Source organism: Cloeon dipterum, chromosome 4 (assembly GCF_949628265.1).
Source record: "Cloeon dipterum chromosome 4, ieCloDipt1.1, whole genome shotgun sequence".
In the NCBI taxonomy this organism is placed as follows: domain Eukaryota; kingdom Metazoa; phylum Arthropoda; class Insecta; order Ephemeroptera; family Baetidae; genus Cloeon; species Cloeon dipterum.
In genome coordinates, this window is record NC_088789.1 from 11,618,176 (window position 1) to 11,642,514 (window position 24,339).

A 24,339-nucleotide genomic window follows, 5' to 3' on the forward strand; every position below is an offset into this window, starting at 1 on the left:
CTAAAGAACAGCGGAAATTCTAGCAGTAATTGCCCACTTTCAATTATTCATAAAATCAGATAAGTTATTCCAACTCAGAAAAGTTTAAATCATATATTTTGTTTGCTATTGTTACTAAAATGCCTGATATTATATCTTAATCGTGGCATTTTAATATGCAATTTTATGTGAACTTAGAATATAAATTGAATTGCTATAAGGTTTTATTTATAGCATGCCTCTATTCACTTCAGTCTCATTAAATATCATATTACTTAATACTACTGAATAACATTGAAGTGTCAAAGAATATACAGCAGGTGCATGATGGCAAAGATACATGCGTCTCGTAAACTTTCACTGTTCTTATGAAGCTCATTTATTAAGATTTTTTTATTTTATCTTACAGCTAAGTATCTCATTATACTATTGAATCTCTTTCAATTTTTATTGAAGTTAAAACCAAAACTTTCTTTTCAGCTTAAAATTCCAACTAGGTGGAACTTTAAAAATTACTTTTTGACGAGTTGCATTTTATTAAATCGAGGAAATGGGAGATTTCGGGTCAAGGTTAGGTCTCGGCATCTCGATTCTTTGTAATCCTCCCAGGTCGGAATGAAAAGAATGGGCGCTGTCGGCGAACCCTTTTCAGTCTCGACATTGTGTCCGATTTTGATGAATCGTCCAAATGAAGCGCATGCACGAATGTCAGTGACAAATGCACACACGCACGACGTTCCAGTTAAAACTGCTACGCAGTGGAAATAGATAATGCAAAGTGTCGAGGGCCAATTTTCTGCGCTCACCACGACTCGCTGTCGCTCCGTCCGCCCGTCCTCTCTCAATCAATTATTTTATTATGCAGCATTCGGCTCTCTCGTTATTTGGATAATGACCGTGTATGCTTATGCTTGTGCCATTGTAGGCTGCTCCATTGTGAGAGTCGAAATCCCCTCTCCGTGATGCGACAGTGGCAAAGCAAAAAGGACGCGGAGTTGGACTAACTGCATTCGCCGCACTCACTCGCAATCAGTCAGTCAGACCCTTGGCGAACCGCGGACGCTCGCACTCCGAGCCGCTGGTTCATTAGCAATTCAAAACTCGGTTCAAGTCCGCGTGTGCTGGACAGTGGCATGAAGACGGAAAGCTAATTCCAACGCCTTTTGTGAGGTTCGGTGGGATATGGATTTTGACGTGTGTTAATCTTATTTTTGGTAAGTAAAATAAGAAAATATCCATAGATTCAGTTCCATTTTTTTCTAATATTAAAGATACATCCTAACTTTATTGGTAAAAAGGTGATTCAATCAAATTTGGCGGACCCATTTCGGTTTTTCTCTTTCAAGTGAAGTTTTAAAAGGGCATAAATATGCTGGTGGTTCCGTTTGGTCACATTTTTTCTTCTGATTAAGTCATTTTATTGTATTGTAATTTGCATTTTTCTAGAGATAAGTGAGAATATTATGAATTACTTTAAAACTCCAAGAATTTGGTTTGATATGGGTTTGTTTATTAATTGGTGTCGCAATAAAATAAAATATTTATTACAAAATTATTCAAGTTATCTGTGAGAAATTTCAAAATGCTGCTTCGCGTGCTCCTTTTAATAAGCAGGTATATTATGATTATCTATCTTGTTGCATGTCTTTTACTTTATTTTTGTTGCTCTTAAAAGCATAAAATAAACATCAACAGTGTGCCGCTTGAAATACTCGGTGTAGGCTGGATTTCACGGTGCCGGAGATTTCAATTCGTGCAGCGGGTGTGATATTCTGGAGCAAGTAAATATTTACTTTCGGTTGTTCGCCAGATTATGCAACTTAAATACAAAACGTGAAAGCAGGTTAGATATACGTTCACTCGTTCTTTTGAGTGTTTTGAGCATGCCCTGAGTAGATATGACAAGTCTATGCGTGCATTTGCTTTACACGTACATTTTTCTAGCAAAGTAAACAATATGCAGCGAGGAAAATTTATCTAAGCGAGTGACTACTCAAATATCGCGTGGTAGCGATATCTTTTAAGACTAATTCAATTATCTGGACGCTAAATTGACATGTACTGTTTGTTGCGAACTCAATTTGCTGCTGTCTCGCTTCAGCCTCGAGCTGTTCGCGAGATAATAAACGTGTGCGAAAAGCTGAAGGCAATGCAAGTGCCACACTTTCTTATACAGTAATAAGGGTAATCAATTTAATATCCGTGTCAGAGCAATGCTTGAATTGATAATGTCTCACATTCGAGAAAAGTGAGCGCTTGAATCTCTCACTCATTGTCAGCGTCAGTGCATCACCTTTCTTCTCAGATAAAGCCCTGACAGTTGTTGCAAGCGCATCGTCCTATAACTACTGACCTCGGTAGGATTTTCTGTATTTTTATCTTGGCTGAGTGTGGAGAACGTCTGCAAGCAAAAGAGTTGCTTAACGAGTTTCATGCAAAACAGGGCGCGGATACCCATGCAAAGGGATTACATAATTAACAATTTATAAAAGTACTCAACTAAATTTTAAACTTATAAGTTATAAAAAATTAACTTGTGTGTTATCCAAAGATGAATCGCATGTAAGATAAATGTCTCACTTTAACGTGCAACACGTAAAAGCGGATCAGAAAAGAAGGAAGCGGCTTGATCTCCAAGTCAATGACCGTAACATTAGAAAAATCATGAATAATGCTTAAGGGAAAAAATTAATTGGTGTATTTAGCTAGCTCTCCCCTTTTTAAGGTTTTCTTAGGAGTGTTTTAGCGTATAGTTAATACCGCAGAAGTTACGTAATTGACTTCGCAGGTTATTCCAAAAGATGAAAGATCATTAGTGCTGATCGCAGGCTCATCTCAAGCGAGTTTGTTTCAGAGTACAGTTAGACTTGTTGTCGATGTGTTTCCTACCTGTCAGACGGAGATTCTCTTAAGAGCTTGAACTAATATATAAAAACTTGACGCGTGAAAAATTTGCATTAAATATAGATGAGATGAGCAAAATAAGCAACATATTTTGCTAATTAATTGCGATATTTTAAAACTTTATAACTTTAACTTATCCCTAGTTAAAAAATTAATAAAACTTAAAAGGAAGTAAAAGATAGAGAAAGAACGAAGGAGAAAAATGCGCATTTGAGACGCAGAAATTACTGTCAAATATCAGCATTTAAAGCGCTAAGAAATGCCTCTATGAAATGAAATGCATATATATTTGCAATGGATAGCCTAAATAAAAACTGATTGGCCTATTTCGCATTTGTTTTGATCGGTGACAGTGAATGATCGCTCTCTTTGGGGTGGCGGGTACTAGTGGGAGAATACACATTCGGATAATTTGGTAATTGCATATATCGCCTGTTAAAGCAGACGACCACGCGGCCCGTTCCTGCAGTCTGCATAAATTGATGAACCGTGTTGCTAATGCTCTTACTCTCGAGTCTCTGATGCCTTTTTACTAAACTACATTTTTTCAATTTAATATTTATATTTTGAAAGTATGAAATTTCAGCAAGAATGTATAAATAAATGAAAATTTTTGTACACAGGGTATATACGTTCAGCAGCAGCATTAAAAATGATTTTAACTACAATATGGACTCGGATTGCGACCGATTTTCGCCAGAAGGAGTTGTTGCCTCTGAAACTTATATTTTTTATCAACGTTTCAAGTAAGTAAACCCATTCAGTGACACACATACTCATTGAGTAAATATTTACAACACCCTTTGCTACTTGCAAAGAACATCATCTCAATCCTGATTCAAAAAGACACAACCAAGCGCATTATCGGAGTTGCTCTCTCATAATGCGCTGCGGGGACACAGCATCACGGTTAGGAATAAATAATGCGAGGGAGTCCGTGGTCCCCCGGCTGTGCGATGCGTAATGAGGTGGTCGCGCAATAAACTCAATAAACCCAGCGGCAGATTCGCTTTGCCTTGGCGTCCGTGATTATAGCGCAACGGCAGATGCATGAGGCAGCGCATATTATATATTTCAACCGGCTCGGCTGGCGAGATTGAATTCATTTCTTGATTTGACGGTCTCTCTCTCGCACTCGCGTTAAGATCTTAGGCGGAGTAGAGGAAAGGCCAACTCTTTCCAGCTGCCGCTGTGCTCGTGACCCTGAAAATTTTTTGAATGCATTATGGAGGGACAAATTAGGAAAATTTTACTACCAAATATGCGCACCATCTGCATACCCTCATTATGTGTTATTTTTTGCGATCAATTAAAACACCGTAAAAAAGGAATGAAATTTAAATTACCAAAATTCTGTACGTTCCTTTCCTTTCAGCTCTTTTTGTTCTTTACCCGTACCTGACCATCCACATGAGAGAATTGGGAATCGACGTGGAAGAAACGGCTGTGATGAACGCGGTAACACCAGTCATTTCAATTATAATGCCACCCTTGGCGGGACTTGTAGCTGACAGAATTGGAAATTTCAGGGTGAGCTTTTACAGTAAAAATGTGTATTGTGAAATTTTTGCACGGGTAAGTTAGAATAAAAAGAATGGTTGCAGATACGCTGACAATGCAGCAATTTCTGTTTTGCAAACGAACAGCCGTCAACTTGACTATTATCTCTGACAACTGCGAGTGCTTCTTAAATCTTAAATTTCCAGTTTAAAGAATACAAAATCACAGCTGGCAATTTAAAAGAAAATTATATTTTACATTATAACTTAATTTTTCATCTCTTAATATGATATCACAGTAAAGATAAATTATTAAGTTTTAGATTGACTGCTGTGTTTGTTCTTATTGATGACAATAAGAAATCAGGATGTTTCCAGAAACTGTAAATAATAATGTTTTATTGCATTTCATGATTTCGTGGCTTTGTTGTTTATAAGTTTCCGCACGCTGATTGCAGTCTCACCAAGGGCAGTCTGCGTATTGTTATTTTCTGGTTGCAAGGCACAAGTAATTGCAGCGCGACACGCTGTTTGTCATTTAATTCGCAAAAATAGCTCTTATTCTCAAGATAATCTCTGAAGGTTTCAAAATGCGTCAATTTTAAGCTGTCAAGAAATATTTAATTCAATATTACGCAGCACTAAATTTGATGTAAAAGCTTCTTTGAATGGCAAATAATATATTATGTATGTATTAATGTCGGGTGACTCGTAGAATGTGAACATTGTCGACATTGCAAACCACGAAATTTGCTTCCTCTCTATTTGTATTTTTATTCATATAGGAACAGCTCATTGCCACTTTTTGCATGCGTGTAGCGGGGCGTGTCTTTTTTCTGCTTCTGGGGAATGCCAAATTACACACGCATTAAAAGGTGTCTCGCTGGCTTTGTGCTCTTCCAGACACTCAAAGGTTAAAACTAACAAAATGCGCTGACAATAACAAAAATGGATTAATAAAATGAGCATTATGTAATTTTTTATCAGGACGGGTGGAAATTGGCAATAGTGAACAGTTTGAAGAAAGAAAATATTTTGTTAACGGAAAATTAGAATCGTCTCAACCATAGAAAAATTCATAGTTTTTCTCGCTTGTCTTCAATTTATTTTCCTCGTATTTTATAAAAAAATTCCAAAATTTTTATTAACAAACAACGCCAAAAAACCATGATCAATAAAATTATATCCTCGTGTTTCATTTATTAGTTTTAATTATTATATTATGTACCAGAATCTATGTGCCATTTGTAGAATCCGCGAATGTGAAGGTTTGCTGATCGTTTGTCAATTACTTCTATTTTAAAGAGTCAATTATTAAATCAACCATATCAGTTGTACATACTTTTAATGCACAATAATTATTTGATCTACTTATAATTTAAATGATTTTTTCTTCCCGCAGGTGCTTTTATCCATTTTCTCAGCTCTTGGCGGCGTCTCGTCGTTGCTGCTGCTGTTGGTGCCGGTCGGCCGGTTTGACATGTCGTACCCAACGCGAATTCCTCTCGCCCTGGGCTGCGGTGAGATCAACCTGAGCGCCATCTCGCCGCTGCAGGTGACCCTGCTGAAGGAACCTCCATGCAACCTGCGGATAAACATGAGCGAGCCAATCGGCATCGCGCTCGAGTCCTGCGGGCTCGTTTGCCAGGCGCCCCTCACCCTAGATCTCGATCAGGTCACCTCGGTGCCCGTCTACAGGGTGGACGTCACTCACGAAGGACAAACGGACGACTACTGGTACGCGCCGTCAGTGGTGCTCAGCAAGTTGAAAACACCAAATGCCAGTGATCCACGCTTTGCAAAGGTAAAAATATTTTGAACGCGTTAAAATTAATGATATTTTTTTCTTATTATTCTTTACGCTTATCCATTTTTCAAATAAAAATGTTTTAGTTGTGAATTGTAAATTGTTCACTCTATGTTCGTTAATCTATCTAATATATTATACTGGAAAAACGTTCAACATTTTAGCACTCCAAAGAATCTCTTTAATTGATAACTTTTGTATAAAATATATATTGACTTAACAAATAATTATCGAATTTTTATATTAAAATCTAATTTATTACACTAATTTCAGGTGGATCATCCTCAATACTACAACGAGGCGATCAGGGTAATTGCGTATGATCATGTTTACTTCCCAACTTCAACCATATACAACATTACTTGCTTGAGAGACAAGTGCTACTTCATGGACGGCGACGTCAGCTTCCACGCTTCCATCCAGTATTCGACGAATGATTTCTTCACCAAAAAGTTCCTCTTCAAGAAGGTGAACGCGTCCGACAGCGAAACGGTTGTTTCGATTTTCTCAGATGACCCCGCAAACCACAGCCGAGCAAAGCGACACTCTGGCAAGAACGTGACCAACATCGACGATCCGCTCACAAAGTAATTATCAACAAATAAAGAAAGTGTACTTTAGGTCGAGAGTTGAACAAGATGATTTATCGAATTATCACAGGGTTTTTGAAGAAGCCTGATTTCAAAACATAACAAATATATTGTTAATAAGAGACTCTTAAATTTAAACAACGTTTGAAAAATTAGTCACTGTTAACCTGAAAATTTTTTGCTAAAAATTGTTCAACGCTTTTTCGCAGAGAATTAATATAATGAACCAAAACTTTTATTTTCGATTTTTAAAAATCTAATATAAGCTCCCTGAGTTCACAAATTTCTTAAAAAGGGTATTCCTCGAGACACTCATTTTTCCCTGCTCTTTTCAGGCACGACCAGGCAATCTTTGAACTGTTCTTCGACAACACGACGCTGAAGTGCGAGGATCCACTTGCCCTGCGCGACCTAGTAGTGGCGATGCCCACAATCGGAGTTAACCTCCGCTCATGCCGTCCCCTGTGCCTGGCGTCGATGCCCCGCAAGCAAATGTGCTCCAACCTGAAGAGGGAGAAGGTGTTCGACCCGAAACTCACTTTCTGGTGCTACCTGGGCATTAGGATGTTCAATAGCATCATCGGCGGCACTGCGTTTGCCATGTTTGAAGGGGCTTTGATCGCTATTCTCAGAGAGTTCAAGGCGGACTACGGACTGCAGAGAATCTACGCCACTATTGGAGGCATGATTAGTGCCCCTCTCACCGGATTGCTCATTGACTACGTTTCTGCAGGGAAGGATTACACCGATTTCAGGTATTTTTATTGTTAAATATCTCGTCGCTATGCATGTGCACATTTTTTTTGCAATCAAACGCTAAATAACAGAAAAATCTAGGATACACATATGGGCCATTAAATTTTGTGTGTGTTCAGGAGACTTTTAAGGGTAATTGTCAATTTTACCGACTTTATTTCTCCATCCTGAATTTTACAAATGTTGTTAGGGGTGTTTCATAGTGTGTAACCTGAAATTTTGAGCAAAAAATTCGGGGGCGTTTTTTGGGAAATCACGATTTTCGAAAACGGAAAATTTCAGATATTAAATCCGAAATATCAAGGTATCTTCGGTTCAGATTGGAATTTCGATGTGGTTTTTTCACCTCCACACGTAACTTTTTGAGTAGAACAAATTTTCCTTTGGTCAAAAATTTGTAGGTCAAAGGTCAAGGTCACAAATTCGCGTGCAAAATGTTCAATTAAAAATATCGCAAAATACGCCCCCTCGGATTTTTTTCATGTAAAAGTAAAAAATGTAGCCCTGAATTTGTACAATCGAATGGTGAAGAGAAATCGATGGAGACTCTGATAGATCGCGAGATATTTTGAATTTAAGGATTCGTGTCACGCGTCCGGCACGACGACAATATCATCCGGCGATTTTACTTTCGTAATTTACGTCGAAATTTGATATGTAACCCACATGTTATGCATATGATTACCTAGAAAAATAAACGAGCTTTCCAGTGGTGGGCTTACATTTTGTTTTGGTTTCAAACTTCTCAAGAAATAGCGGCGCGCGAAAAGAAAATATAAATTTTTCAAATATTGACATTTTTACAAATCTCAAATCTCGGGTTCTAACCATCAGAATTGCAAAAACTACCCACCGTTGGACTCGTCTCGACCTTCCCTGACCAGCTGAAAGGTTTAGGGGTGTTTACCCTCCACCCCTAAGTTGCTGAACTTCAACCCCCAAGAAAAAAAAACAAAAAATGTAGCATCTTACAGTTAGGGGTGGAGGGTAAACACCCCTAAACCTTTCAGCTGGTCAGGGAAGGTCGAGACGAGTCCAACGGTGGGTAGTTTTTGCAATTCTGATGGTTAGAACCCGAGATTTGAGATTTGTAAAAATGTCAATATTTGAAAAATTTATATTTTCTTTTCGCGCGCCGCTATTTCTTGAGAAGTTTGAAACCAAAACAAAATGTAAGCCCACCACTGGAAAGCTCGTTTATTTTTCTAGGTAATCATATGCATAACATGTGGGTTACATATCAAATTTCGACGTAAATTACGAAAGTAAAATCGCCGGATGATATTGTCGTCGTGCCGGACGCGTGACACGAATCCTTAAATTCAAAATATCTCGCGATCTATCAGAGTCTCCATCGATTTCTCTTCACCATTCGATTGTACAAATTCAGGGCTACATTTTTTACTTTTACATGAAAAAAATCCGAGGGGGCGTATTTTGCGATATTTTTAATTGAACATTTTGCACGCGAATTTGTGACCTTGACCTTTGACCTACAAATTTTTGACCAAAGGAAAATTTGTTCTACTCAAAAAGTTACGTGTGGAGGTGAAAAAACCACATCGAAATTCCAATCTGAACCGAAGATACCTTGATATTTCGGATTTAATATCTGAAATTTTCCGTTTTCGAAAATCGTGATTTCCCAAAAAACGCCCCCGAATTTTTTGCTCAAAATTTCAGGTTACACACTATGAAACACCCCTAACAACATTTGTAAAATTCAGGATGGAGAAATAAAGTCGGTAAAATTGACAATTACCCTTAAAAGTCTCCTGAACACACACTTTTACAACCAGTAAGAAAATAAGTTTTTTTTAATTAATTTTAGACCTGCATTTTACCTGTATGCGGTTTTGAAAGTACTCGGTGGCTTGCTGGTATTAACTATCAGACTGGACTTCAAAGCACCAGCCCCCGGCGTTGTGAGGGACGTGTTGAAGGTTCTTAAGAACGTGGAAATCCTCGCGCTGATTTTCGCCTGCTTCCTATTGGGTACGATTTAATTTATTCTAAAGCGAATTTTAAATTAATTTTTCTCTTCTTGCAGGAACCGCCTGGGGCTTCTTGGAGAGTTTCCTCTTTTGGCTCCTGCAAGATTTAGGCGCGTCGAGGTCCCTGATGGGTCTCACAATCACGGTTGGAGGCTTGGCTGGTCTTCCTTTGTTGGCCTTGTCTGGGCCGATAATTGAAAAAGTGGGTCACGCCAACATCATCTGCCTCGGATTTGTCTTTTACTCCATTAGATTAGTCGGTATGATATAATGGAAGTTCTAAAGAAAATTCCCAATTCCACAATTTGCCTTACTTCAGGTTATTCCTTTCTGTACGATCCGTGGATCTGTCTGCTTTTCGAAGCCATGGAGGGCGTCACCTCTGCGCTGACATTCACGGCGGTGGTCACCTACGCGGCCGGCCTCTCAAACTCCTCTGTGGACTCCAGCATTCAAGGACTCGTTGGTGGCATTTACTATGGAGTTGGTGCGTAAATTAAAAGAAACAATTTTGTCACTTCCACTTCCTTGTATGTGAGGAAGAGGTCGGAATGTATTATTATTGGATGATTTATTTGACTGATTTGTCTACAGCAAGCTAGTCAAAAGTAAATTAACGGTTGATAACTTAGATAATTTCAAAGACTATTTTGGAACTAAAGTAACCTGCAGTTTCTTCGGATACTAGCCTGCTCAACAAGAAAGTAATTCCGGTTGCATAGCTTACACACATTTCTCTCTACCGCTCTGCAGTCTGCAGCGTTCTGATGACAATTGATTATTAATAGATCAAACCTGCTCTCTAACTTTAACCAATGATCATAAGTTATAAGTAGAATTGAAAAAATATTAAAAATAGATGATTGATTTTAAATTAACTATTTTTTTAGTATTATCCGACAAAATAACTTTACTTTATGCATTGTATATTCTTCAGCAGTTTTTCCAACTCGTGATTTCAGGAAGGGGAGCTGGAAGTTTAATCGGTGGATTCATGATCAAGGCGATTGGAACGCGGCCGACGTACCAGTTCTTCGCTGCTGCGTGCGCTGCCTTTGCTGCGTCGTACTATCTCTTCCACAACTATTTCACATTGAGGCGGCCGACTCGAAAAATGAACAACATCACAAAGCCAAACGATCCCGAGATGCATATGGAAAAGGTCAAGGAGGAGAAGGTGATACCGTCCGAACAGTGCAACGGCGCCGTTATTGACGAGAAAAAGAAAGAGCCCGATAACAACGAATTCGAAAATCAGGCATTTGAAAACGAGGAAGTGGAGAAGAGGAATAAGGATAATGAAAAAAGGGTGAACTGATTAATTTTGCCGCGGCAAAATGTGATTCGGCTGTTAAATGAACGCTACTATGAAATGTGCGATTTTTAAATTATTACATTTTATAATCTATTTTTACAGAGTTAGATTTTTTGGATATTTTAAAAGAACGGCTGGTCCAGTTACGATATTAATTCTGGTCGTTGGCAACAAAGTCTAAGTCAAGAGTGAAATTATTTTTCATTGCACCTTTGTGGCAAATAACGATTGTAATAAAAGTTGATTTTTACTCCGAATGAGCGTACTTGTTTATGAAATGACCTCCTAGGGAGCATGGCTAGTGTGAAAAATACAAGTCTTTATTGCAGCGGCGTGTGACCATTGCGATCTTGGCCTGTTTGGTTGAATTAAAATGACTGGTTTTGTATGGGAACGAATATTTATTGCGGTAGCAGGAGAACATAACCTGTATTAGACGTGTGTAGGAAACATCGTCGGCGCGCATAAATAATTACACTCCTAAAAGGTACAGCGTGAATTTTATTGCTTGTTTATCCTCTTAAAATTATGCTTATATGAGAAGTGGTGAATTACACCGCGATTTGTGAAAGGACATAATCTTTTCAATGGCGGGAAGGCCATCACGCTCAAAGTTCTGAATACAAAAAGGTCTTAACGTTGCTGGGATTATTTGCAGGTGATGAACCACTTATATTCGGTGCCGGAGTTGGGTCTACTGCCCAACTGGACGAGCCTGCTCTTCAAGTCGCCTTTCGGTGCGTACATGTAGCCGCCGGTGCGCGCGTGTCTGATCGTCACAATCGAGTTGATCCTGGGCGGGTTGAGCTCCCACAGGTTGCGCATGTCCCTGGTGTTCTGGTAGGAGGCCCTGGTCGCCAAGATGCTCACCTGTCCGGTGGCGTAGTTGACCCCGTGGCTAATGTACTTGTCATCCAGCCGGTTGTTGAACTCGAAGAACGTCTTGCCGCCGACGATCCACCTGCGGACAGAAATTATCTTTTTACAAAAAGAATAAAATCACGCCAACATTACTTTTGGAAAACTGCTGAACAAGTTTTTGAATGAATAATTGAAGCCGTGGAAAATTTATTAAGGATAATAAAACCGTGCGAGGGAAATCAATAAATTAAGATAGATGTTTAAATATTTTTCATTGGATAGCAATTTTCGAGATAATTATAACAGATTTAGATTTTTTTATTTTGCTTCAATGTGGTACGTTGGGGAGCAATATAATCGCTCATATCTTACAGCTAAGTATCTCATTATACTATTGTCGATTTTTGTTTAAGTTAAAACCAAGCAAAACTTGCATGTCTGTTTTCAAATCATTCAGCTTATAACTAGGTGGAACTTTAAAAATTACTTTTTGACGAGTTGCATTTTATTAAATCGAGGAAATGGGAGATTTCGGGTCAAGGTTATAGGTCTCGGCATCTCGATTCTTTGTAATCCTCCCAGGTCGGAATGAAAAGAATGGGCGCTGTTGGCGAACCCTTTTCAGTCTCGACATTGTGTCCGATTTTGATGAATCGTCCAAATGAAGCGCATGCACGAATGTCAGTGACAAATGCACACACGCACGACGTTCCAGTTAAAACTGCTACGCAGTGGAAATAGATAATGCAAAGTGTCGAGGGCCAATTTTCTGCGCTCACCACGACTCACTGTTGGTCCGTGGAGATTGGCATGAAGACGGAAAGCTACTTTTGTGAGGTTTGGTGGAATATGGATTTTGGCGCTTGTTAATCTTATTTTTGGTAAGTAAAATAAGAAATTTTCCATTGATTCAGTTCAATTTTTTCTAAAATTGAAGATATATCCTAACTTTATTGGTAAAAATTAAATTTGGCGGACCCATTTCGGTTTTTCTCTTTCAAGTGAAGTTTTAAAAGGGCATAAATATGCTGATGAAGTCATTTCATTGTATTGTGATTAGAATTTTGCTAGAGAAAAGTGATAATAGTATGAATTCCTTTAAAACTCCAAGAATTCGGTTTGAAATGGGTTTATTAATTGGTGTCGCAATAAAATAAAATATTTATTACAAAATTCAAGTTCCCTGTGAGAAATTTAAAATGCTGCTTCGCGTTCTCCTTTTAATAAGCAGGTATATTATGATTATCTATCTTGTTGCATGTCTTTTACTTTATTTTTGTTGCTCTTAAAAGCATAAAATAAACATCAACAGTGTGCCGCTTGAAATACTCGGTATAGGCTGGATTTCACGGTGCCGGAGATTTCAATTCGTGCAGCGGGTGCAATATTCTGGAGCAAGTAAATATTTACTTTCGGTTGTTCGCCAGATTATGCAACTTAAATACAAAACGTGAAAGCAGGTTAGATATACGTTCACTCGTTCTTTTGAGCGTTTTGAATATGCCCTGAGTAGGGCTGGGCATGGGTATTAAGCGGTTTTTCGCGGACCCGTTTTTTGCGGTTTTTTGCAGCTAGTTTCTCCTGCATTTTTGGTGCCCATGAAAAATGAGACTTAAAATGCTAAAAAACCCTCAAAAACCCATGAGTCAACAAAAAGTAATATTGAAGTCAAAAGAATTATTAAAGTATTAATAAACTAATAAAGGTTAATAATAATAACCCAAAACCCAAACCCCGTTCTCTCTCCATATAGGGCATTTATTCAATAATATTACCATGAAGTGCAAGAAACCGAACAAAACTGGTAAATACTGCAAAAAAATACTGCACTGCAAGTTTGGGAAAATTTATCTAAGCGAGTGACTGCTCAAATGTCACGCGGTAGCGATATCCTTTAAGACTGAATTATCTGGGCGCTAAATTGACATGTACTGTTTGTTGAGGACTTTATTTGCTGCTGTCTCGCTTCAGCCACGAGCTGTTCGCGAGATAATAAACATGTGCGAAAAGCTGAAAGCAATGCAAGTGTCACACTTTCTTATACAGTAATAAGGGTAATCAATTTAATATCCGTGTCAGAGCAATGCTTGAATTATTAATGTCTCACATTCGAGAAAAGTGGGCGCTTGAATCTCTCACTCATTGTAAGGTAAAGCCCTGGCATCAGTTGTTGCAAGCGCATCGCCCTAACTCCTGACCTCTGATTTTCTGTATTTTAATCTCGGCTGAGTGTGGTGAACGTCTGCAAGCAAAAGAGTTGCTTAACGAGTTTCCTGCATGTCAGGGCGCAGATACCCATGCAAAGGGATTTACATAAATAACAATTTACAAAACTGCTCAACTAAATTTTAAACTTAAAAAATGAGCTTGTGTGTTATCCAAAGATAAATCGCGTGTAAGATATATGTCTCACTTTAGTTACGTAATTGACTTCGCAGGTTATTCCAAAAGATGAAAGATCATTAGTGCTGATCGCAGGCTCATCTCATGCGAGTTTTTTTTTCTCAGAGTACAGTTAGACTTGTTGTCGAGGTGTTTCCTACCTGGCAGACAGAGATTCTCTTAAGATCTTGAACTAATATATATGTAGCGGTACAACAACGCGGTCCTGCTTTTTGTTGGAAGCCAACAATGTCGGCGGTTTGAATTATTGTAATTTTGCATTATTGTTTAACAGCAGAAAGATGATTTTAAAATAAGAATTCAGTTTTCGTCCGTCAGCCACACGGTGCTGACGTGATTCGTTTAATAGAGCAGAACCCGATTCAAAGGGGTGAGTCCAACAGTCAGTTAAACTAAAGAATTTGTAACTTATTATTGTAAACCATTTCAGTTCTTGTACTTGATTTAAGTATCCGATCGGATTTCCAACTGTAACCAATCCACCAACAAATTCTTCATCTGAATTCATCGGTCTTCATCATTTCATCCCTCTTCATTCTCCCAAATATATATAAACTTGACGCGTGAAAAATTTGCAGTAAATATAGATGAGACAAGCAAAATAAAATAGCAACATATTTTTCTAATCAATTGCGATATTTTAATACTAGTTATATCTCTAGTTAAAAAATTAATAAAACTTAAAACGAATGAAAAGATGAAGAGCAATGGAGAAAAATATGCGCATATAAATTTCACAATCAGAAGTTATGATCAAATATCAGCATTTAAAGCGCTAAGAAATGCCTCTATGAAATGAAATGCATATATATTTGAAATGGATAGCCTAAATAAAAACTGATAGGCCTATTTCGCAATTGTTTTGATCGGTGACAGTGAATGATCGCTCTCTTTAATGTGGCGGGTACTAGTGGGAGACTATACACAGCGTCTAATTCGGATAATTTGGTAATTGCATATATCGCTTGTTAAAGCAGACGACCACGCGGCGCTGAACCTGCAGTCTGCATAAAAAGTGATGGACCGTGTTGCTATAATGCTCTTCGTACTCTCGAGTCTCTGATGACTTTACTAAACTAAAACATATGATTTTTCAGTCTAATATTTTTTTTTGAAGGTATGAAATTTCAGCAAGAATGTATAAATAAATGACAATTTTTAAATTTCGTTCAATTTTTGTACACAAGGTATACGTTCAGCAGCAGCATTAAAAATGATTTTAACTACAGTATGGACTCGAATTGCAACCGATTTTCGTCAGAAGGAATTGTTGCCTCTCAAACTTTTATTTTTTATCAACGTTTCAAGTAAGTAAACCCATTCAGTGACACACATACTCATTGAGTAAATATTTACAACACCCTTTGCTACTTGCAAAGAACATCATCTCAATCCTGATTCAAAAAGACACAACCAAGCGCATTATCGGAGTTTCTCTCTCATAATGCGCTGCGGGGACACAGCATCACGGTTAGGAATAAATAATGCGAGGGAGTCCGTGGTCCCCCGGCTGTGCGATGCGTAATGAGGTGGTCGCGCAATAAACTCAATAAACCCAGCGGCAGATTCGCTTTGCCTTGGCGTCCGTGATTATAGCGCAACGGCAGATGCATGAGGCAGCGCATATTATACATTTCAACTGCCTCGGCCGGCGAGATTGAATTCATTAATTTCTTGATTTGACGGTCTCTCTCTCGCACTCGCGTTAAGATCTTAGGCGGAGTAGAGGAAAGGCCAACTCTTTCCAGCTGCCGCTGTGCTCGTGACCCTGAAAATTTTTTGAATGCATTATGGAGGGACAAATTAGGAAAATTTTACTACCAAATATGCGCACCATCTGCATACCCTCATTATGTGTTATTTTTTGCGATTAATTAAAACACCGTAAAAAAGGAATGAAATTAATTTTTACCAAATAAATTCTATACGTCACTTTCCTTTCAGCTTCTGTTGTTCTTTACCCGTACCTGACAATCCACATGAGAGAATTGGGAATCGACGTGGAAGAAACGGCTGTGATGAACGCGGTAACACCAGTCATTTCAATTATAATGCCACCCTTGGCGGGACTTGTAGCTGACAGAATAGGAAATTTCAGGGTGAGCTTTTACAGTAAAAATGTGAATTGTGAAAATCTTGCACGTATAATTTGGAATAAAAAGATATGTTATACGCTGAGACCTTGCAACAGTGCTTGTTTTGAAAACGAACAGCCGTAAACTTGATTAGTATCTCTGACAACTGCGAGTGCTTCTTAAATTTCCAGTTTTAATTAAATACAATCACAGCTGGTAACTTAGAAGAAAATATATTTTACATTTATAACTTAATTTTTCATATCTTAATATCACAGTGAAGATAAATTATTAAGTTCTAGATTGACTGCTGTGTCTGTTCTTATTGTTGACGGGCACTGCCTATATTATTCCAGTGACAACTCGAAATCAGGATTTTTCCAGAAACTGAAGATAATGTTTTTTTGCATTTAATGATTTCGTGGCTTTGTTGTTTTTAAGTTTCCGCACGCTGATTGCAATCCCACCAAGAGCAGTCCGGTCATTGTCTGGTTGCAAGGCCCAAGTAATTGCAGCGCGACACGCTATTTCGCCGTGTGTAATTTAATTCGCAAAAATAGCTCATGTTCTCTGAAGGTTTCAAAATTATTAGTTTTAATTATTATATTATGTACCAGAATCTATGTGCCATTTGTAGAATCCGCGAATGTGAAGGTTTGCTGATCGTTTGTCAATTACTTCTATTTTAAAGAGTCAATTATTAAACCAACCATATCAGTTGTACATACTTTTAATGCACAATAATTATTTGATCTACTTATAATTTAAATGATTTTTTCTTCCCGCAGGTGCTTTTATCCATTTTCTCAGCTCTTGGCGGCGTCTCGTCGTTGCTGCTGCTGTTGGTGCCGGTCGGCCGGTTTGACATGTCGTACCCAACGCGAATTCCTCTCGCCCTGGGCTGCGGTGAGATCAACCTGAGCGCCATCTCGCCGCTGCAGGTGACCCTGCTGAAGGAACCTCCATGCAACCTGCGGATAAACATGAGCGAGCCAATCGGCATCGCGCTCGAGTCCTGCGGGCTCGTTTGCCAGGCGCCCCTCACCCTAGATCTCGATCAGGTCACCTCGGTGCCCGTCTACAGGGTGGACGTCACTCACGAAGGACAAACGGACGACTACTGGTACGCGCCGTCAGTGGTGCTCAGCAAGTTGAAAACACCAAATGCCAGTGATCCACGCTTTGCAAAGGTAAAAATATTTTGAACACATTAAAATGGATAAGATTTTTTCGTATTATTTTTTACGCTTGTTGTTTTTTTACATAAAATATTATGAATGAAATATTTATTAAACACCAAAAGGTGTACAACAGACATAATATACAGAGTAATTAAATCACATATCAATGCTCGTTTTTGCTTTAGCGGCTTGGCACAACGTCATTGCGTATTATAGTTGTGAATTGTATAGGAAAGGAAATTGTAAATTGTTCACCATATATTTTCGTTAATCTATCTAATATATTATACTAGAAAAATGGTTCAACGTTTTGGCACTCCAAAGAATCTCTTTAATTGATAACATTTGCATAACATAAATTTGACCTAACAAATAATTATCGAATTTTTATATTAAAATCTAATTTATTACACTAATTTCAGGTGGATCATCCTCAATACTACAACGAGGCGATCAGGGTAATTGCGTATGATCATGTTTACTTCCCAACTTCAACCATATACAACATTACTTGCTTGAGAGACAAGTGCTACTTCATGGACGGCGACGTCAGCTTCCACGCTTCCATCCAGTATTCGACGAATGATTTCTTCACCAAAAAGTTCCTCTTCAAGAAGGTGAACGCGTCTGATAGCGAAACAGTTGTTTCGATTTTCTCAAACGACCTCGCAAACCACAGCCGAGCAAAGCGACACTCCGGCAAGAACGTGACCAACATCGACGATCCGCTCACAAAGTAACTTTCAACAAACAGAGAGAGAGAGAGAGAGAGAGAGAGAGAGAGAGAGAGAGAGAGAGAGAGAGAGAGAGAGAGAGAGAGAGAGAGAGAGAGAGAGAGAGAGAGAGAGAGAGAGAGAGAGAGAGAGAGAGAGAGAGAGAGAGAGAGAGAGGGGGAGAGTGTACTTAAGGTCGAGAGTTGAACAAGATGATTTATCGAATTATCATAGGGTTTTTGAAGAAGCCTCATTTAAAAAAAATATATATATTTTTAATAAGAGACTCTTAAATTTAAACAACGTTTGGAAAATTAGTTACTATTAACCTGAAATTTTTATGCTGAAAAATTGAGGTTTTGAGGTCTCCTGGAGAATTAATATAAAGAACCAGAACTTTTTGAAAACTGCCAAAAATCTTTAGAACATACAATAAATTTCCAGTAAAATCGTACATTATTTTTTTTAAAAAATTCTAAAAAAAGAAATTCTTTAAGAAACTACAAATTTCTTAAAAAGTGTATCATCGAGACACTCATTTTTCCCTGCTCTTTTCAGGCACGACCAGGCAATCTTTGAACTGTTTTTCAACAACACGACACTGAAGTGCGAGGACCCACTGGCCCTGCGCGACCTAGTAGTGGCGATGCCCACAATCGGAGTTAACCTCCGCTCATGCCGTCCCCTGTGCCTGGCGTCGATGCCCCGCAAGCAAATGTGCTCCAACCTGAAGAGGGAGAAGGTGTTCGACCCGAAACTCACTTTCTGGTGCTACCTGGGCATTAGGACGTTCAATAGCATCATTGGCAGCACTGCGGTTGCCATGTTTGAAGGGGCTTTGATCGCTATTCTCAGAGAGTTCAAGGCGGACTACGGACTGCAGAGAATCTACGCCACTATTGGAGGCATGATTAGTGCCCCTCTCACCGGATTGCTCATTGACTACGTTTCTGCAGGGAAGGATTACACCGATTTCAGGTATTTTTATTGTTGAATATCTCGTCGCTATGCATGTGCACATCTCTTTTGCAACATCAAACGCTAAAAACAGAAAAATCTAGGATATACAAGTGGGCTATTAAATTGTACAACCAGTAAGAGAATTAGTTTTTTAATAATTGGATTTCCTTTTTTAACCATTCTAAAATTCATTCGGCCAATGCAATGGGAGATATTTGAGCATTTTGGGGATCTATTCAAACCACAAAGAGTAGAGTTGTTTGAAAAAAGTTCATAGCTTTTATATGAAATATGCAAAGATTCGTTTTTATGTTTTGTGAACCTGCATTTTAGACCTTCATTTTACCTGTATGCGGTTTTGAAAGTACTCGGTGGCTTGCTGGTATTAACTATCAGACTGGACTTCAAAGCACCAGCCCCTGGTGTTGTGAAGGGCGTGTTGAAGGTTCTTAAGAACGTGGAAATCCTCGCGCTGATTTTTGTCTGCTTCCTATTGGGTACGATTTAATTTATTCTAAAGCGAATTTTAAATTATTTTTTTCTTCTCTTCTTGCAGGAATCGCTTTGGGCTTCTTGGGGAGTTTCCTCTTTTGGCTCCTGCAAGATTTAGGCGCGTCGAGGTCCCTGATGGGTCTCACAATCACGGTTGGAGGCTTGGCTGGTCTTCCTTTGTTGGCCTTGTCTGGGCCGATAATTGAAAAATTTGGTCATGCTAACATCATCTGCCTCGGATTTGTCATTTACGTCATCAGATTAATCGGTATGATATAATAGATGTTCTAAAGAAAATTCCCAATTCCACAATTTGCCTTCAGGTTATTCCCTTCTGTACGATCCGTGGATCTGTCTGCTTTTCAATGCCATGGAGGGCGTCACCTCAGCGCTGACATTCACGGCGGTGGTCACCTACGCGGCCGGCCTCTCAAACTCTTCTGTGGACTCCAGTATTCAAGGACTCGTTGGTGGCACTTACCACGGAGTTGGTGCGTAAATTAAATGAAAAAATCTAATTTTGTCACTTCCACTTCCTTGTTTGTGAGGAAGAGGTCGGAATGTATTATTATTGGATGATTTATTTGACTGATTTGTCTACAGCAAGTTAGTCAAAAGTAAATTAACGGTTGATAACTTAGATAATTTCAAAGACTATTTTGGAACTAAAGTAACCTGCAGTTTCTTCGGATACTAGCCCGCTCAACAAGAAAGTAATGCCGGTTGCATAGCCTACAGATATATCTCTCTGCTCTCTGCAGTCTGCAGCATTCTGACGGCAATTGATAATATATATATAAATCTAACCTGCTCTCTAATTTAAATCAATGATTATAATTAAGTTAGAAGTAGAATTATAAAAGCAAAAATATTTGATTTATTTTAATTAATTATTTTTTGGTATCTTAAATTATCCGACAAACTAACAGAACGTGATAGTATATTCTTACCAGCAGTTTTTCAACTCGTGATTTCAGGAAGGGGAGCTGGAAGTTTAATCGGTGGATTCATGATCAAGGCGATTGGAACGCGGCCGACGTACCAGTTCTTCGCTGCTGCGTGCGCTGCCTTTGCTGCGGCGTACTATCTCTTCCACAAATATTACACACAGAGGCGGCCAACTCGCCAAATGAACGACATCTCGAAGCCAAACGAACCCAAGATACAGATGGAAAAGGTCAAGGAGGAGAATGTGATACCGTCCGAACAAAGCAATGGTGCCGTTATTGACGAGAAAAAGAAAGAGCCCGATAACAATGAAATCGAAAATCAGGCATTTGAAATCGAGGATGTGGAGAAGAGGTTTAAGGATAATGAGAAAAGGGTGAGCTGATTAATTTTGCCGCGGCAAAATGTGATTCGGCTGTTAATTGAACGCTACTATGAAATGTGCGATATTTTAAATATTACTTTTTATCAATCAATTTGTTTATTAAACACAAGTTTGTGTACAACAGATTCTATTATGTAACAAAATATGCGGTCAGTCATTTGGCTGGCAATTTTGCAGCATGAGTCAGACTCATATAATTTTTTTTCACAGCTCAAAAAGCGATAGAATTCCATACTCTTATCACAAAGTTTACAGACACAGCCAGGAAGAGCTTCACTATGAAATTCTTTAATTTTACACAGTAGATGGTGAAAGCCGTGACAAGCATGACGTGTTTGCGTGTGCCTGTTTGTGTAGCACACAGCTTTCCAACTCTGGTCAAGGCGTGTCGAAAAACCCCGGCTCAATCAGGAATATCTTAAACCACTGGTTTTGAATGAATTTGTTATAATTTGTGGTGTGAGGAAGAGCAAATCTATCAGCTAAGTCATCTTCAAACAAACTAGTGTCAGCCAGTTTGTAAGACAATCATTACATTTTATAATCTATTTTTACAGAGTTAAATTTTTAAAGAACGGCTTGTGATCATATTTTACCTGGTTGGCAACAAAGTCTAAGTCAAGAGTGAAATTATTTTTCATTGCTCCTTTTCCCCTACTGCCTCTTATGGCATAGAAGTTATTTGGCCGTATCTTACTATGAAAGATTTTGAAACATTAGAGCGAGTCAAAACACGATATTTAAAGAAAGAGCTGGAGATCTCTAAATACAATAGATCGCGTTATGTATATGAACTATTGGCCAAAGACTTTAACTTTTTTGTTACAGATCTAAGAATGAAATGTGATCTCCCTGAAACTGATAACTATAAGAAGTTTTTTAATATAAAGATTAAAAATGGACGCTTGATTTGTGATGCATTTTATGAAACACAAACAATGTTAAATGGGAATTGGAGGGTGCCAAATTTTGAGGATAAACATATGTATTTATTCGATTTGCATGCAATGGATATCACTATTTGTTCTGTTCAATTCAGATGTATCATTATGAACTCCAGGATATTTGTAAATGTTGATTTTGTGGTGAGCAGTGGAAAAAGTATCATATTTTGAAATGTTTAGCAAAAAGAATTAGTTTAAGAGAAGCGGCAAAGAGTTGTAAGAATTGATTGTAGGATTAGTGTCGCACGCGTATGCGTTTAATAATAAATTCGATAAATTCATTCATTCAATTGCACCTTTTTTGCAAATAAGGATTGTAATAAAAGTTGATTTTTACTCCGAATGAGCGTACTTGTTTATGAAATGACCTCCTAGGGAGCATGGCTAGTGTGAAAAATACAAGTCTTTATTGCAGCGGCGTGTGACCATTGCGATCTTGGCCTGTTTGGTTGAATTAAAATGACTGGTTTTGTATGGGAACGAATATTTATTGCGGTAGCAGGAGAACATAACCTGTATTAGACGTGTGTAGGAAACATCGTCGGCGCGCATAAATAATTACACTCCTAAAAGGTACAGCGTGAATTTTATTGCTTGTTTATCCTCTTAAAATTATGCTTATATGAGAAGTGGTGAATTACACCGCGATTTGTGAAAGGACATAATCTTTTCAATGGCGGGAAGGCCATCACGCTCAAAGTTCTGAATACAAAAAGGCCTTAACGTTGCTGGGATTATTTGCAGGTGATGAACCACTTGTATTCGGTGCCCGAGTTGGGTCTACTGCCCAACTGGACGAGCCTGCTCTTCAAGTCGCCTTTCGGTGCGTACATGTAGCCGCCGGTGCGCGCGTGTCTGATCGTCACAATCGAGTTGATCCTGGGCGGGTTGAGCTCCCACAGGTTGCGCATGTCCCTGGTGTTCTGGTAGGAGGCCCTGGTCGCCAAGATGCTCACCTGTCCGGTGGCGTAGTTGACCCCGTGGCTAATGTACTTGTCATCCAGCCGGTTGTTGAACTCGAAGAACGTCTTGCCGCCGACGATCCACCTGCGGACAGAAATTATCTTTTTACAGAAAGAATAAAATCACGCCAACATTACTTTTGGAAAACTGCTGAGCAATTTTTTGAGTGATTAAGTGAAGCCGTGGAAAATTTACTCAGGATAATAAAACCGTGCGAGGGAAATCAATAAATTAAGATAGATGTTTAAATATTTTTTCTTTGGATATAAACTTTCGAGATAATTAGAATAATGATTAGAATAATTTAATAACAAACTAAGCTGATTAAATAGTTGCAAATATGTTCAATGCAGTTTCGGAGCTATTGAAAGTAAAGATACAATTCCAATTTTTCTCGAAATAATGAATATTTTGGAATGAATTCTGACTGGTAGTGGTTGCATTTAACATGAATAAATACAAATTTTCTGTTTGATGTTATATGGGTGGAAGAATTAAAGTAAATAATCAATTAAAACTCGTTGATATTGTTTATTTAATTTATAACTCAATAATCTAAGCCTTTCTTTTAAGTAAACGTTTGTTTCGAATACTTAAGTTTTATTAAAATCGCAATTTCAATGAAAGAGAAACTCACTTGTCAATTCTCCACTGTCCCGCTTCATCAATTTCTTTGACGCCTCCCTTCCTGAGGGAAGTTACCGCTTTGCTTTGGGTGCCGGGGGTGAACTCGAGATAGTCATTGGGATGGGCAAGCACGTTCCTTATGTAGCACGTGCTGCCGACAGGGGTTTTAATCGAACGAGGTGTTTGTCCAAAGACTGGGTAAGCGAATAGGAAGAGGCACAGAGAAACGCTCAACAGCTGCATTGTAGCCCTAGAAGAATAAATTAATCGCATGCATTAGTTTGAACATAAAGGCCGAAATTTTTTCCTGCTCTTTGTTCATTGAAGGTTAAATTTCAAAAATAAATATATGACTAGAAAAGGAGCAGAGTCAATACAAATTAATTCTGAAGAAAGCAATTCATATTTCAAATAAATATATTAAGCTGTAAATGTTGTTCTTTGTTTTTTTAATATATTCAATAACACTTGTATGAGGGTTTATTGTTTTTATTACGAAAATTTGAAATAGATATTAGTGGAAGATCTTTTATCAAAATACCAAAGTTTTTATTTGTTATAAAATTTTCATTTAAGTTCTTACACAACAGAAAAAGACAAATTTAAAACAGAATGGAGCTAATTTTAAAATTCAAAGGATTCTACTGATTTTTATCGATATTAAAATTTCAAAATTGAAAGATTCCATGATGAGTTAGAATACCTGTTGTTTGGAGCGGAACGGAGTGTCGGGGGAAGCGCTGGCAGACGACTGATCTGTTCTGGGATGCGGGGGTCCAGTTTTATCCGTTCGGCCCGCAATAAATGTCACGGTCACGACAAAAGGAACCAGCAACTCGACACTGGTCGCTTTTCTTGCCCAGCATAAATAATTCGGGTGTGTGCGTGTACCAGAGGAAGGGGAAGAAGTGGAAGGCGAATTTGCGTGCCCAGCGCAGATTAA

The 24,339-nt window shown here is 38.5% G+C and overlaps 4 protein-coding genes across 4 annotated transcripts; 2 read left to right on the top strand and 2 right to left on the bottom strand.

Moving 5' to 3' along the window:
- Nucleotides 1–926: 926 nt before the first annotated feature.
- On the top strand, nucleotides 927–11,101 carry LOC135942679 (uncharacterized). The gene is made up of 10 exons (XM_065488938.1): nucleotides 927–1,193; nucleotides 3,507–3,629; nucleotides 4,259–4,413; nucleotides 5,785–6,186; nucleotides 6,463–6,776; nucleotides 7,115–7,534; nucleotides 9,367–9,530; nucleotides 9,586–9,789; nucleotides 9,849–10,016; nucleotides 10,492–11,101. Exons 2-10 carry the CDS (start codon nucleotides 3,536–3,538, stop codon nucleotides 10,845–10,847), a joined length of 2,277 nt encoding a protein of 758 aa, XP_065345010.1. The 5' UTR covers nucleotides 927–1,193; nucleotides 3,507–3,535; the 3' UTR covers nucleotides 10,848–11,101.
- Nucleotides 11,102–11,225: 124 nt separating this feature from the next.
- LOC135942378 (uncharacterized) lies at nucleotides 11,226–11,828 on the bottom strand (the record flags this gene model as incomplete). Its single annotated transcript, XM_065488469.1, has 1 exon — nucleotides 11,226–11,828. A coding segment is annotated over one exon (336 nt), but the record flags the coding sequence as incomplete, so codon positions are not given.
- A 3,475-nt stretch (nucleotides 11,829–15,303) lies between these two features.
- Nucleotides 15,304–22,382, top strand: LOC135943061 (uncharacterized). Its single transcript, XM_065489456.1, has 9 exons — nucleotides 15,304–15,415; nucleotides 16,053–16,207; nucleotides 16,972–17,373; nucleotides 17,787–18,100; nucleotides 18,636–19,055; nucleotides 19,371–19,534; nucleotides 19,594–19,797; nucleotides 19,853–20,020; nucleotides 20,507–22,382. The coding sequence occupies exons 1-9, from the start codon at nucleotides 15,322–15,324 to the stop codon at nucleotides 20,860–20,862; spliced, it is 2,277 nt and encodes a 758-aa protein (XP_065345528.1). The 5' UTR covers nucleotides 15,304–15,321; the 3' UTR covers nucleotides 20,863–22,382.
- Nucleotides 22,274–24,258, bottom strand: LOC135943062 (uncharacterized). The gene is made up of 3 exons (XM_065489457.1): nucleotides 24,100–24,258; nucleotides 23,407–23,646; nucleotides 22,274–22,853 (listed from the first exon to the last, which is right to left on the bottom strand). Exons 2-3 carry the CDS (start codon nucleotides 23,637–23,639, stop codon nucleotides 22,541–22,543), a joined length of 546 nt encoding a protein of 181 aa, XP_065345529.1. The 5' UTR covers nucleotides 23,640–23,646; nucleotides 24,100–24,258; the 3' UTR covers nucleotides 22,274–22,540.
- Nucleotides 24,259–24,339: the final 81 nt, after the last annotated feature.

Coding starts and splice junctions, on each gene's coding strand:
- LOC135942679 (XM_065488938.1), top strand. CDS start 3,536: ATGATTTTAACTACAATATGGACTCGGATTGCGACCGATTTTCGCCAG. Junction 4,414..5,784: donor ACAGAATTGGAAATTTCAGG/GTGAGCTTTTAC, acceptor TTCTTCCCGCAG/GTGCTTTTATCCATTTTCTC. Junction 7,535..9,366: donor AAGGATTACACCGATTTCAG/GTATTTTTATTG, acceptor AATTAATTTTAG/ACCTGCATTTTACCTGTATG.
- LOC135943061 (XM_065489456.1), top strand. CDS start 15,322: ATGATTTTAACTACAGTATGGACTCGAATTGCAACCGATTTTCGTCAG. Junction 19,535..19,593: donor TTTTGTCTGCTTCCTATTGG/GTACGATTTAAT, acceptor CTCTTCTTGCAG/GAATCGCTTTGGGCTTCTTG. Junction 19,798..19,852: donor TTACGTCATCAGATTAATCG/GTATGATATAAT, acceptor ATTTGCCTTCAG/GTTATTCCCTTCTGTACGAT.
- LOC135943062 (XM_065489457.1), bottom strand. CDS start 23,639: ATGCAGCTGTTGAGCGTTTCTCTGTGCCTCTTCCTATTCGCTTACCCA. Junction 22,854..23,406: donor GGACAGTGGAGAATTGACAA/GTGAGTTTCTCT, acceptor TTCTGTCCGCAG/GTGGATCGTCGGCGGCAAGA.